Genomic DNA, 14,554 nt, shown 5'->3' with positions numbered 1-14,554 from the left:
GAATTGGAACCCAGAATTCCCTCTCCCCAAGGAAAGTGTCCTTATCATTGGCTACCATCACATTTCCCCTTGGTCTCTCACTCTGCATTCTTAGGTGTGTTCAGTGGCCCAACTTCAACAGGAGGAGTTGAGGATACTCTTACCCAACTTGGTGTAAGTTACTTTCTTGAGAAGTGAGAGACATTGATTTGAGTCTGCTCAGCCTAAGAAGGGGATAGAACCCAGTACCTGGGCACATGTTATAACCACTAGGCAATTGTGCAAATAATAGGTGCTACCACAATCAGTCAGGGTTTTTAGCTGAATGATGATAGTTGGAATTACGTGTGCACCCTTAGAATGTATAACAGGTCAGATCTGTCTGTGGGATCTTCACCATCCCACAGCACAGGTGCCTCAGTGAGCAAACTGGCTCACTTCTGAATGTGCTCAGAAGCTGAAGTGTAGGCACTTAGGGCAGTGTTTCCCAACCAGTGTGCTGCGGCACAGAAGTGTGCCATCAGAAATGAACAGGTATGCCATGGAATTTTATCATGGCAATGAGCTGCAATAGGTATGAGGATGGAGAATGCGTTAACACAGGGGTGGGCAAAATGTGGCCTGTGGGCTGGATGCGGCCCGCCAGGCCATTCTATCTGGCCCGCGGGGCTCCTAAAAAATTTAGAAAATGAATATTTACCTGCCCCTGGCTGCCTGTCATGCAGCCCTCAATAGCTTGCCAAAACTCAGTAAGCTGCCCTCCGCCTGAAATAATTGCCTGCCCCTGCCTTTAAAAAATTTTAAGTGTGCCTTGGGCTGGAAAAGTTTAGGAAACATTGACTTAGGGAACTGTTGAGGCCCAATTAGAGGCACTAAATCAACTTAGGCACCTATGGACTTTTGGGCCTGTTGAAGCAAGTCCTGTCTGAATTATTCTTTGGACCTTTGGCACCTAACTTCCACATAAACCCTGTTCAGATCCTTACAGCAGAAAGCCCACAGTCCCTTACCCAACAGGCTGAACTCAGCTTTGCTGATCAACAAAAGCAGGATCCAACAAAAAGTAAGCATTGGTTTCTTTTCGGACTTCAGTTGATAATCAGAGAGGTACCGCATAAATAGCATCTTCTTTGCTGTAGAAAAGAAAAATCAAGCATTTGCTTTGAACAATAATCCACATTAGACTAGACTAGGAAGTGATTGTTTTAGACAGGGCTGGATTATGACAGGGTGGGGCCCTTAACTAGGGGTTCCCAATCTTTCCATGCCGCAGCCCAGCAAACTGTAGACCGGAAGTGGCCGTGGTCGGCAAATTGCGGAGCCCCGCTCTCAGAATTTCTGGCAGAACACAGGTAAAGTTACTTCCACCCCCGGGTGGGAGGGTGGGCCAAACCTCAACTGCAGCTGCTACGGGCCCTGCAGGAGGAGTTGTGGCCTCTCTGCCTGGCTCTGCAGGGCCGTGGTTTGCCAGTCCACTGTCACTTCCAGTCCAGCAGCCAATGCTTAGAGGCCCCTCATAGTGTGAGGCGCTAAGCTATAGCTTGTGCCTAAATCTGGCACTGGTTTTAGATTACTATTCAAAACACAAAACTGCAATAATAAAAATTTAGGGCTGTTTCACCGAGACAGTTCTTTTTTAAAAGTTGTTACTTGTAATGGGTTTCTAAAACATATCAGTTTACACAACTTGAAAGTGGAGAATATATACAAAACTTAATTTAAACAAGCCCTATATAGAAATAAAGATGGAGAGTCAGTTTTACAAATGCATCTCTTCTGTAGTTGCATGCTTAGTTCAGGCAGACAGAGTTCTCCTGACTGAATCCCCATTATGAATCTAGCACTGATTATAGCATTGGGGTGCATACACACAAGAACGGCACAAATTTGTGCCAGGGATTTTTGCCACAGCACTTGTGCCTGAACATGCACTTTGGTGTGGGGCAAGTTGTGCCACCTGGGGCAAACTGACCCTGCCCAGCTCCTCCCAGATCTGCAGCCAGGGGGAGCTGGAGACTGGGGCCAGCACCTGTATAAATAGCTGCCCTGACAAACGACTCAGGGCTACTTGCTCTCAGGAGCTTCTGGGGGAGCAGCCTTGGGAGGAACTTGGCCATGCCCCTTCCTGGCCCAGGCTGCTGCTGTTGCTGCTGCTGCAAGCTTGGTCTCAGGAGCTTCTGTGGAGAAGATGGCCGGACCCCTTACTGCCTCTGGCTATTGCTAGCTTTTGGCTTATTCTCTGAGCTTTTGGGGGTAAATTGGCCGCACCCCTTCCTGCCTTGGGCTGCTGCTGTTGCTGCCTGCCCCCCACAGGGGGGAGGGTCCTCTGCTGCATGCCGCACACTGCTGCCCCACCCTCTCAAACTGCTTTGAGGTGCTGCAACAGGCCAAATGTTTAGATGTGCATGCTCGTCTGGACACATCTAAAAAGGTTCTCAATCTTTTTAGAATTAAGGTACCCCACTTTAGAAGCAAGGCATCCCTCAGATAATGCCAACTAAGTTTTCACTCATTTTTTGACCACAGAGCTCATTTCACAGGCATTTTGCAGCAGCCCCACCACTCAGCACCAACTGGCAGAGGCCTGGGGGGGTGGAGAGGGTGAACAAGGGAGCATCCATCTTGATTGCTAGCTGCCCTTCATGGGGCAGCCACAATCTTGATTGCTGACTGCCCTGTGTGCCATCCCACCTTTTGGCACCGATTGGCAGAGAGGCCCCAGCAGGGGGGACGATGGAGGAGGGGGCAGCCAGGGGGAGCTGGAGACTGGGGCCGCCGTCTGCTTGTCTGCTGCCCTTCATGCTGCCCTGCCAGCTGCCACCTTCCCCTCTGGCAGCAAGGACCACTGGCTCCCACTAGAAAACCAGCATTTTATTTTTATTGGTTTTCTGTTGTTGTTGTTGATTTTGCAGACTATCCTGGATTTTGTGGTTTCTATGAAATCTGCGAAACCGTGAATTAAGTAGGTCCCTAGCTATCTGGGTGTTGGCTGGGCAAGCTGGAATTGCACCATTCATGATCTCAGTAAAGACAGGTCCGATACCATGACCCTTCACTCAGTTAAGCTTCCATGACATTTTTGCTACCTTAACTCTTCTTAACCCAATCAACTGACCACTAAGTGTCATTACACTTGCAAAACTGCATAACAGACACTGACTGAACCTGGAAAAAGAAGTCTAATAGGTGAACCTTTGATCTGAGGGTTCATTATGCAAACCACTCACACAAAAAGGCAGAAGTACAGCACCTGGTTATTTTACACCAGTATGAACTTTACACGCACTTTGCACTTTCAGGCAACTATTTAACATTCAATGTAGCATTTGAGTCAAAAACCACAAACTGAATATAGACCAATATATCCTTGAATCATCTATTCTTAGTGTTAAAAGTAATTTTTTCCCTTCTCTTTTTCCTCATTAACTTTGATACTAACTTGGCTCTAGTTCACCTGCTTCATTTCATATGGATTTCAGGAGTTATCATGAAGCTGCCAGTATAGAGACCATGTACTATACTGAATAACAAGACAGGACTACCTATCACCAATTGAGAAAAGACCTCCAGGAGGCAAGACAACCATGGCAGAAGGTGCAGTGAAACAGAAGTTTGATAGTATTTATGTCAGAACTTCATTTAAAAGGCACTTCATTGTGTATTTGTCATTGCTAAGTCAATAGTACTTTTCTGTATTTTTTGTTGAGGGCAGCCTTTTTTATTTCTCTTTCTAATGTCACATACCCACATGCATTCCCAAACACCAACACACACTCCTACCAAATATCTAGTAACTCAATGCGATACACTCCTACCAGGTTTCACTAGCTACATTACAAAACCCTCCCATTCTCCACAAAAGTCCAGCTCATGTTTGAGATGGGATTTTCTCTAACATTATTCTAGAGAGGATGATGTTCCTTTTTGATGTTCAAAGAGAGCAGTGAGGGAAGAAGTAAAAATGCTATAGAACGTTTGCCCAAAGCCAGCATTAGCATTGTTGGGATGAGACTGGGAAATATTTTGCAAAGCCTCCATACCAAAAATCACAACACATAATTTTCATCAAGATCATACCATAGACCTGATTCGGTGTTGGGAAGCAGAAGAAAGCTACATCTCAAATTTAATAAATTAATATTGCTTGAAAAGTGTGCATGTTGAGAAAGGATTTCAGTCTCCCTCATGCAAATATAGCACCCAGCTGTTTGTTCCTTTTCTACTTATTAGTTTTAGTTATTTACCATATTTATTCAAATCCAAGACAAGGTTTTCTCCCATTTAATATTGGGGGTGGGAGAAAGAGCCTCATCTTGGACTTGAGTACAAACAGGGGTCAGGAGGCTGCTGCAACTCTGACTTCAGCCCCAACCTCAGCATGGGGACAGAACTGGAGCCTCAGCCACTGCCCTCCCACACACTGCCTCCTGCAGGAACTGCCCCCCTCCCACCTTCGTTCCCTGCTGCTGTTTACTCTCCAGTTCTGGCCCTGGCCCCATTATGGCCCAAGGCATGGAGCACATGCTAGCTCCAGCTTCTACCTGGCCATGCTGCAGTGGTCGGCTCTAGCTCTGGCTCCAATCCAAAGCTGGGGCCAGAGCTGGAGCTGCTGCCACCACAACTGCTGCTGTGTGGCCAGGTGAGGACCGGAGCTAGCATGTGCTCTGTGCCCTGGGCCAGGGAGGTAAGCAGCAGGGTGGACAGGCAGTTGTGTGGAGGGTGCAAAGGCAGAGGTGGTAGCAGGGGGATAACGGCAGTAGCAGGGGAGCAGAAGTTGTGGAGAGAAGAGAGGGTGAAGGGCAGGATGCACAGGCAGTGAGGGTGGCAAGTACTGGAGTTGGGGGACAGGCAATAGAGGGAAGGGCAGGGGACATGCCACTCGACTCCCCTGCTACCTGATCCCATATCGCTGCTTGTCTGCTGCAGTGTTAGGGAACAAACTTAAGATGACACTCCAATAATTAGATTCTAGACATGGAAATTTTAAAACAAATTTTCCATGCGTGGACTCTAATTATTGAAGGATCAGCTTCCTTTTAAAGTCATCTTAGAATTTGGTAAGTCCAGTATATTTTAAGGCTTTCTGCACAAGGAAAAGGAGAACAGACTATTTTTAAATAAAAGTTGAGCTTTTACACACTACCGCTCTGTACAGATTGCTGGAACCAAGAACTAAAGATTTTTTGAAGCTCAGAATCTGATGACTCATTGTTTTGGTTGGTTTTATTTTATTGTTATACTATAAAAAATAATAAATATTATAATTACAAAAAATCTGATGATTCAGCTTCAGTCTCACCTGGTTAGATGCTACTTTCCAAGGATCATGGACTACATAAGTAGACCAAGCAAGTAAACAACTAAATAAACAAAGCGGGGCATGGCAAGAGTGATAAATACAACTTAAAATAGCCCTGAAAATATAAGATGCTTTCAGGTGAAAACTCTTCTGAAAATCATCCCATAACACCATCTCTTGAATGAGAATTTGGAGAGGAGAATGAACCAAAACAAAACAGTTCTATCATTCGTGTAGTACAGGAGACAGCTTGATGGATCGTATTTAGGGTTGACTGAAAAAATATAGATTTTGAAAATTCTTTAGCAAGAAAAGGAACACGTTTCTTGGGAACGTATCCCCATTTTTAAATCAAGTCTAAATGTATAGCCCCTCTGTGAAACTGTGAGCTTTGCCAAATGAGGTCAGATGCCATTGGAAATCAATAGCTAGTGGGGTAGTGTGCATGCTACCTGCTCTCTCCAGGTTCTTTCATCTACAGTGTACAAGTCTCACTCCCAAACTGCTAGCCTCAATAAAAGCAGAATCCAGAAAACTGTAGCCAGAAAGACTAACAGGCAGTTAAGGGGTTAGAATATTTCTAACGTTGGCTCTATATTTTTGAAACAGTGGGAAACACAGCCTTAAGAGCTACCTGTTTTGATGTGGGGTCTGCCGCTGCATGGCAGGACACATGCATATGAAAGTATGCCTATGGAGACAAGATATTCAGAAGACAAAATAAACTTTCCATTTTTTTTCATCAACCCTTCCTTTTAAGATCAGCATACCCTTCTTTAACACACATCTCCTGGAGAGGGACATATTTCTCTAGAATACTTTACTGGCAAGAAAGCCTGTCAGTCAGGTTTCCCAAAAGTTCAAAGAAATACCTAGTATCATCCCTGTATTTACTGTCATTTCAAATACAAATGAGATCTATGGAAGCTACTTCACACAGAAAAAAAAGGCAGTGGTCTTTTCTTTATTTCCTGTGATAAAGCAATGCAGGGGAAAAGTACATGAATTATATTGTAGTTCCCTTTTCTTACAAGATAATGACTTTATTTAAGAGGTGATTTTATTTATTTATATTATGCCTTGGATCCAAAGTAATGAAAATTTATTTTGTGAGCATTAAATTTAGTTCTGCTATAGTCCAGTAAAGACTGGCATGCCACAAGCTTAGTTTATCATCTTAAATCTCGGTCTCTTTTCCTTACACTAGTTTCATATCAGTTAACATTGTGATTTCTTGATTTCAGTTGATTTATATCAGTGTAAAGGAGAACAAGAACATAGTCTAACAACTACTAGAGGATGATTAGCTACTATGTAAAGAAAAGTGAAATTTAGAAAACCTAGTAACACTATTTACTAAAATGTATGCACCGCATGAAGAAGAACTAAAAGCAATATTTTAAAAATAACATATTAAATAAAAATAACTAATCAACCTATAACATGGATAAAACATAGAGATGGAGTGGGGAGGGGCAGATAATAAAAACTGCTTATAAAGTTTCACTTGAAAGAAGAAATATCTAAAAATCTTACCTTCACATCCTCCTCACATACATGATAAGAATTGTGGTTAGTTCTTGCAATTTGCAATGAGTGAGTCTGTTTCCTTTACAGGAATTTCCTCTACCTCACTGTCATCATCCCTTCCTATCTCAGCTCAGCAGCAATACGTTCCTCCTATATTTCCGGTTACTTTTCTTGTAAAAAGATTAGCCCAAAAAATATAAACCCTCAACAAAAAGTTGCATTTTTGCTAAACAAAATACCACTGAACTTTGTGTTGTTGAAAAACAGGAAAAATAAATGAGAAATGAAGAATTTTTGCCCAGATATTTGTGGTGATTTTTACTTTGTTCAGTTAAAAAAGATTAAATATCATATCTTAAATATATATAAGATCAAGCCATTCTGCAATAAAGAATGGTATTAAGTAAAATAGATAAGTGTTTTTTATCCTTATTCTCTTCAAAACAACCAAATCTCACATCATCTATTTAGTGGTATATGGAAGACACAACACCTTATGGATGTCCATTCCATTTTCTCCTTATAATAAATTATATTGGCACCTTTAGGTGTGTCATTTCATTTAGATGCTGGCACTGAACACCACGGTCTGGTGGATCTTAGAAACTCTCCATTTTCAGTGTGGTCCAGCCATATAGAATAGCACATATATTAAAAACATAAGGATTTGGTCCTTCCTTTTATACATGTAATTTATTCTTTCCGCTGATTGTTTCACTAATTCTTGGATGCATATTTTTTCTCAAGAACTTGCTATCACAAGTAGTAAGATATGGGATTTTCTCTCCAACGTGGTTTCAGGGTTATCAGGTCAGTTGATGGTTGCCCTAGATTTACACACATACATACCCTCATGGCCCTTGGCTAACATTACAGATCAGTCATGCAAGGTACATGGAATTTCTTGAGAAAAGCTACGTGGTCTCAACTGGATCTTAGTAAAGATTAGGGATACTCAGAGCTTCTGGTCTTCTACAACTTGCTACAGAACAGGGCATTTAGCTAACAAGCTCCATAGTGTTTGCTTATTTTGCTTTTCACTGGGTGCATCTACGCATGCAATTAGCACATAGCAATAAACTCCAGCGCAGTTTGTGCTGGAGTTTCTCAACAGCACAGTGTTTACATGTGTGCCCAGGACTGCAGCACACTGAACCAGGCTGGAGCAGCTCAACGTGCTGCAGAGGGGCTGGCTGGGGCACAAGGGTGTTCCAGTGTGGGGCTAGTTGGCAAGCACCCCCTACACTGCAGCACCCTTGTGTCCCAGCTAGCCCCTGTCACCATCTACATGTGCATTTCGGCCTGTGTCACTACTTCGCTGTAGGATAGTACTTGTGTCAGATAGTACTATCCTACAGCAGAGTTAATTTACTGTGCCACACTACAGGCACACATGGAGACGGTGACACTTTACTAAGGAGGTAATTAGTCAGCTCTGCAGTAAAGCGTACATGAATATGCACTCACTGGCTTTTACTTTATTAGTGCCCATATACAATACACTCTAGTTCTATAATCTAGCTGGTTTTGTCTAGCTGGATTCAATTCATGTCTTTCTAGTTTTATTAAATTAAAAATGAAACTTTTAGAAGTAGGGTTTTCCAATTGCAAAAGTAAATCCTCTTCCAGCACTTTGCTTCACTCCCTCCTTGAGGCTTGAATCTGTGGAGGAATCTCAGGGCACAAAATGGACAAGAACAAGTGCATTCTGTCCTCAAAGTTCTGCCTGATATTAGCACAGATGGCAGACAATAGTTCTCTTCCCCAAGTATAGTTCACATATTTTTACTTAATAAGCACAGAATTCTCTCGTGATTTGCTTTACTAAATTAAAACTTATAGGTAGTAGGATTCCAAACTGAAATCTCATATCCTTCAGTGATGCACTCAAGCTATACAAAGCCATGTAGCTCTGGTTTCTGAAAGCATCTAAGACTGTACAGGGAATTTTTTCATGGTACTAGTTCAGATGAAGTCAAAGACCAGTTAGCCTGGTTATCGTGAGGTTTTGGATCAAGACAGCCCTAAAGTCAGGTGAGTTCCTAGGACTTCTATCATTTAGGCTTACCAATTATGCTCAAATGCAAACCTGAGCCTTACCATGAATGTCACTCCTATTCTTGTTGCTAGAGGCGTAACTAGGAATTGTGGCACCCAGACGAAGTGGGGAAGGGCTTCTGAGCACCAGAGAGTGGGGGATGAGGGAGGGGGGGTTGGGGAGTTGGGGAGTGACAGATTCTTCCCTCCCCAGACATGGGCCAATGCTGCCTCAGGGTGAGGTGCTGCTGCTGACACAGGTTCCTTGGGGCTCCTTCTGGCATCCCTTCTAAATCAGTGCCTGGGCCTCATGCCCCATTTGCCCATCACCAGTTAAGTTACTGCTCATAGTAAAAACAATCTGCATGTGAAAGCAACTGCTTCATCTTATCTCCGCTTCAGATTTTCTTCATCCCTGAAGCAGGTAAGTAGGACAGAAGAAACCAAGTACTCACAGCATTTTTGCTCCAAGAAGGACTGTATCTCCTAACTTTGTGATACAACTTGGGATGGATAAAGCTGCACATCACCAGTGCATGCTCTGCTGTGTTACTCAAATGATCTAACATAGAATGAGTAAAAAAAACCCTAGCCCCTAATGCTGTTTGCTAGTTTGAGTCAGTGTTTCTGATACTGCTTTAACACGTGTCACCAGAAGAACTTGAGGAGGCTGATAGGAAAGGTCACGTCAAGAAGAGTGAGAAGTCAATGAGTGTATAACCAAGAGTGGAAAATAGCCCAGTGAACTATACACATCCCTGCTGCTCCTTTGCACGATAAGAGAAAGTAAGTTATTTGGTACAGATTGTTCTGAATAACTGCAGTAAACTCAGCCTACCCCAGAATCAGGGAAACATTCAAAATCATCTTTCTAGTATATATCTTAGGCTCTGAGATATAAAGCAAACTGTCCCACCTACATACCTAGATATATCAATCTATAAATAGTTCATCTGTGGGTAGGCGATAGAGTAAAGCTAATATTCGTGTGTAGTAAGGCCAGGTCCCAGGGGTGACCGTGCTGCCCCCTGGTGGCCAAATGATTACTGCTGTGCTCTGATTCTAGGTACCCTTCCTTCTGCTCTTTCCTGCCATACCTTGATGTAATCATTAAATTATAAAAGGGAAGCTGCCTAAGGATCCTAGAACCCATCCTCATCCTTCCTTCACTAGCAGATCCCCTCCCAGATGCCAGTAACCTGAAACCAGTCTGTCAGTAGTTGGGGCCCCCCAGCCTGTATGTACCTCGAGGCACCTGTTGCTTAGAGGCTATTCTCAGTCTCCAATCTTCCCCTACAGCTGTGCCCATGCCTCACAAGTATAATGATCATCATTTGAGTGGGGCACCTGTCCCCAAAGCCACCAGGCCACCTCAGGCCTTTACTCCCTTGTTGGGGCTTCAGCCTTCCCAGCTTCCGCCGCTCTGCTCTAGTCGGTCCCCTAGCCCAGGCCCACTGTCAACGACCCTTCTCTGAGCAACGAGATCCTGGCCCTGTGTCTCCACCTTTCTCTGGGCAATGGTTATACCCCTCATGGACTTTGGGCACCTGACCCTGGTTAGTGTCCTAAGCCTGCCCCAAGGCAGGGCTCAATGCAGTCACATGCCCCTTGGGCACTAACAGGACTTCCAAATGACCCTTGTAGTCCCAAACTCGATCTACCAGTCATAACTGTAACTAAAACTTCAGTGCACTGGCTACACCCAAGCTGTAAGCATACCAGCTATGTAACTAGCTGACCCCAGCACAACTTTAGGCCTTTACTTGTGACCTTCATTGCAGGCTGCTCTCTGCAAGTCTCTCAACTAGGGTCTTTTGGGTGAGAAGTTTCTTCCTGGTAGCTCACAGTCCTTGGGATAAGCAAGTCCCATCCAGCCACCTGGTAGAGTCCTTTTAGGGCTGAGCTCCTTCCCTGGCCGCCTGCAGGGCAGGACTGCCAACCTCTCTGCAGCTCTGGGCTCTTATACTTCCTAAGCCTTGACCTTGCAAATCTGATGACTCTCCTTACCACCTGCAGGGCTGACTCATCAGGGCATGCCATCCAGTCACTGTAGGGGTTTGCAATTAGTTACTGCTGCTTCCTTGTTCCCAGCAAGGTAAGGCTCTACTGTCTACCTGAGCAGCTTGCTCACCCGGGCCTTATTTCCTTAACCAGCTATAGGTGCTCCCCTTTCCTTAATGGGCTGATTCCTGCCTAGGTAAAAGGGCTTCCTCCCTGTTTAGTCCCTTGCATCTATCTTCTATTTATCTGCTGCAAGTTTTCCTTTAAAGTAACAGGAGTGTTAGCCTCCCTGTTACATTTTGACTTAAAACTTTGGCACATCTAAAAGACATTGCAGAAATCAGGATTTTTTTTAGCATTTTCTTTTCTTTATTAATTAGGCAGAAAATATTTCAAAACTCCATGTAGAAGACGTGGCAACTCCTCAAAGTCAATACCAACCCCATTTTGGCTTTGATAGAATTGGGTCTTTTTACCCCAGGTAAAGGAAAAAATGGCCAAAAAGGACCTCTTGGATCGTTAAGACTGGTCCTCTAGTTTGGTAGGTACCACAACATGCAGTTCCCTTTATAAACTTCTCACACTCCATCTTAGAAGTTGTTAGACTTTTTGCTGTCTGACTAGAAGTCTGTGCCACGCTCCATCATGGATGAGCAATTCAATCCATCCAATGCCAGTCCCAAGCCCAGAAAAAGGAGGAGGGCTAGTGTCAGGAAGGGCATCCAGCTGTAAAAACCTTTGCCAAATCATCATGATGAGGATCCAAGGAACAAACCTTGCTAGAGAATACCCTGTAGGTGATGTGCAGGATCGACGCCTAGATTCTATGGGAGATGGGCAAGGACTACCATACCAAGGACAAGTGCAGCCAAAGAAGCTAGTCAAAAGAAAGGACTTGAGAGTTGTGACACTCAATGTGGGGAGTATGATGAGGAGAAGTGAAGTGGCAGACTTGTTGGAAAGGAAGAAAGTGCATCTTGCATGCGTGCAGGAAACAAAGTGGAAAGGAAACAAAATGAGAGACTGGAAGAGGATTAAAACTTTTCTATAGTGGTGAAGACAAAAGAAATGGAGCTGAGGTCATCCTGTGCAAAGAACTGAAGGACAAAGTTTTGAAAGTTGAACAAAGAGAATCCAAGAAGTTTGTGAGCAAGTGCCACAGAAACCCAAGTCATGGTGACTGACATCAGCAAAATAGAGGTGAAAGAGCATTGAACAAAAGGAAGACAGGGAAAGTAACAGGACCTGTTGATATAGCAGTGGAAGTTTGGAAAGTCTTGGGGGAAGAAGGAATCGATATACTATGAAAGCTGTTTAAAGCAATATTTGCCATGGAGAAGATGCCAAATGAATGGAGTAGGAGTTTGTTGGTGCCAATATTCAAGCAGAAAGGTTATGTCCAGGATTGTGGCAACTATCAGGAAGTGAAATTGAGGTCTCAAACTTTTAAAGCATGGGAAACAGTGGTGGAGAATCAGTTAAGGACTGAGGTGGTCACTGGAAAAAGCCAGTATAGATTCATGCCAAGGAAAAGTACCATGGATACAGCTTTTGCAATAAAACAGATGATAGAGAAATACATGGAAGATGATAAAGGTATTTAGTTAGTTTTTATTGACCTGGAGAAAGCCTATGATAATGTACCCAGGGAGGAAATATGGGAGTGCCTGAGAGTTAAGGAGGTGCCAGAGAAATATGTCAGAACCATCAAGAACATGAATTAGAAACATACAACAAAAGTGAGTAGCAGTTCAGGAGAGACAAAGAGCTTTGGGGTGATGGTGGGCATACATATAGGGTCAGCTTTGAGCCCATTCCTGTTTGCGGGCATGATGGATGTGTTTACTTAGCAAATAAGGAGACCACACTGGAATATGATGTTTTTGGATAGCATGGTCATTCGCACTGAGAGTTTAGAGGAAGTGCAAGCTGGATTAGACCAATGGAGACAAGTGCTAGAGGGAAGAGGAACGAAAAATAGTCAATCCAAAATGGAATATATGCACTGTGTTTCTCTAAGGTACCTGATGTTGGAAGTGTGGTAGTTGAGAAACATGATAAAAAAGTTGACAAGTTCAAGTATCTGGGGTCAACTGTTCAGCAGAATGCTGAGCTAGACAAAGAGTTGAACCATCAAATAACAGCAGGGTGGATGAAATGGAAACTGGGGACGGGGTTATTATGCAACAGAAGAGCATCAGCGAAGCTGAAAGGGAAAGTCTACAAGACATGTGCATCCAGCATGATTGCATGGAGCAGAGATATGGCCCCTGAAGAAAACTCAAGAAGAGAGCCTGAACGTGACAGAGATGAGAATGCCCTAATGGATGTGTGGAGTGACGAAGATGGATAAAGTGAGTTATACTTACATCAGAGGAGAGGTGAAGCTAGTGGAAGCATCTGAGAAGGAACAAGAGAGGACTGGCATGGTACAGGCATGTTCAAAGGAGTTCAGAAGAATAGGTGGGAAACAAAGTTACCAGAATGGCTCAACCAGAGAGAAGGGGAAAAGGAAGACCAAAGATGAGATGGAGACATATAGTGGAGAGGGACATGAGAGAGAAAGAATTGGAAGAAGAAGATATGTATGACCAAAGACAGTGGCGAGCCAAAATCCACAACAGTGACCCCATTTAGATGGGACAAGTGAGGGAGATGGAGAGGGAGAGGGAAACAACTAGAAGTCTGTGTCAAAGTTTTCACTATAAACATTTGAGCAGTCAAATTTCCAGCCTCTGATCATGCAGAGTTGGGAGTGGGCCAGGACTATAGACCCTGGATTGTCAGGGGACACTAGGGAAATAGGCAGGAAACAAGGGCACAAAGAGGGGTATAGCCTCCTGCTTTTCCCTGTCAACATTGCAGCTGATGACCCTGGCTGACCTAGCCAGAACCACTCCTCCCTTGCTCCAGCCAGGGGCTGTGAAGAGTGGTTGCATGGGAAACAGGGCTTAACTGGGGGCAGTGGCACACAGTGTCCTCCTTCCAGCTCCTGCTACCTACCTGTCCACCTTCCTCTCTGGTGAGCTCAATGGTTGGCAGTGGGCACTGGAAGGAGGAACTTATAGGCCACCCCCACTGTCTCTGCTTAAGTCCATCTCCCTGCATAGCCATTCTCTGCATTTGAGCAAGAATGGGACAGGAATGGCTCTGGGGCTCTCCTCATGCCTGTGTCAGCCAGGGACAGTAGCAGGGGTACACATGTTCCTCCTTCCACAGTCTGGCCCCAGCCAGTGGGGGACACCTGCAGGCAAGAGGCAGGGAGCAGGCACCGGAAGGAAAAACCTGTACGCACCTGCCAATATCCCCTGAGGAGCCTGGCACCATTTATAGCCTCATCCTAGGGAAGGAGCAGCTGAGGAGAGCAGCAGCAGTGGCAGAAGGGAGATGCAGCCACACCAGTGCATGCCCTGTGTTCTCTCCTAAATGCCTGTACTGCCTGTCCTTGTTCTTTTTCTACAGGCAATGCCCCATGATGGGAAGGAGATGCAAATGTCTCCTACTGGTTATATTTTCTGTAGGGATATACTGGTGAATGGCAGGGACCAGAGTTCTACCACTGTAAGAAGTCAGTATTGGGTGTGTTAATGATGTAGAGGCAGGGAGGCAACTTCCCTAGCCTGATTAAATTACCTAGCAACTTATTAGTGTTTTTCCTGTTCTTTTCTTCCAAGTAGGAGCCAATGTTTCAAATTTGTTTGATTCAGC

The 14,554-nt window shown here is 44.3% G+C and overlaps 1 protein-coding gene across 1 annotated transcript in view; it reads right to left on the bottom strand.

Moving 5' to 3' along the window:
* The window catches only part of IL18RAP (interleukin 18 receptor accessory protein), a 66,201-nt gene that overhangs the window by 17,848 nt on the left and 33,799 nt on the right, over positions 1–14,554 (bottom strand). The window contains exon 3 of the mRNA XM_006031516.3: positions 990–1,112. Coding sequence (XP_006031578.3) covers positions 990–1,104 — 115 coding nt within the window. The 5' untranslated portion in view covers positions 1,105–1,112. The remainder of the gene's footprint in view (positions 1–989; positions 1,113–14,554) is intronic.

Source organism: Alligator sinensis, unplaced genomic scaffold (genome assembly GCF_000455745.1).
Source record: "Alligator sinensis unplaced genomic scaffold, ASM45574v1 scaffold680_1, whole genome shotgun sequence".
Lineage (NCBI taxonomy): Eukaryota > Metazoa > Chordata > Crocodylia > Alligatoridae > Alligator > Alligator sinensis.
Note: the sequence above shows the minus strand (reverse complement) of the source record. Positions and strands in the feature narration are given on the sequence as shown.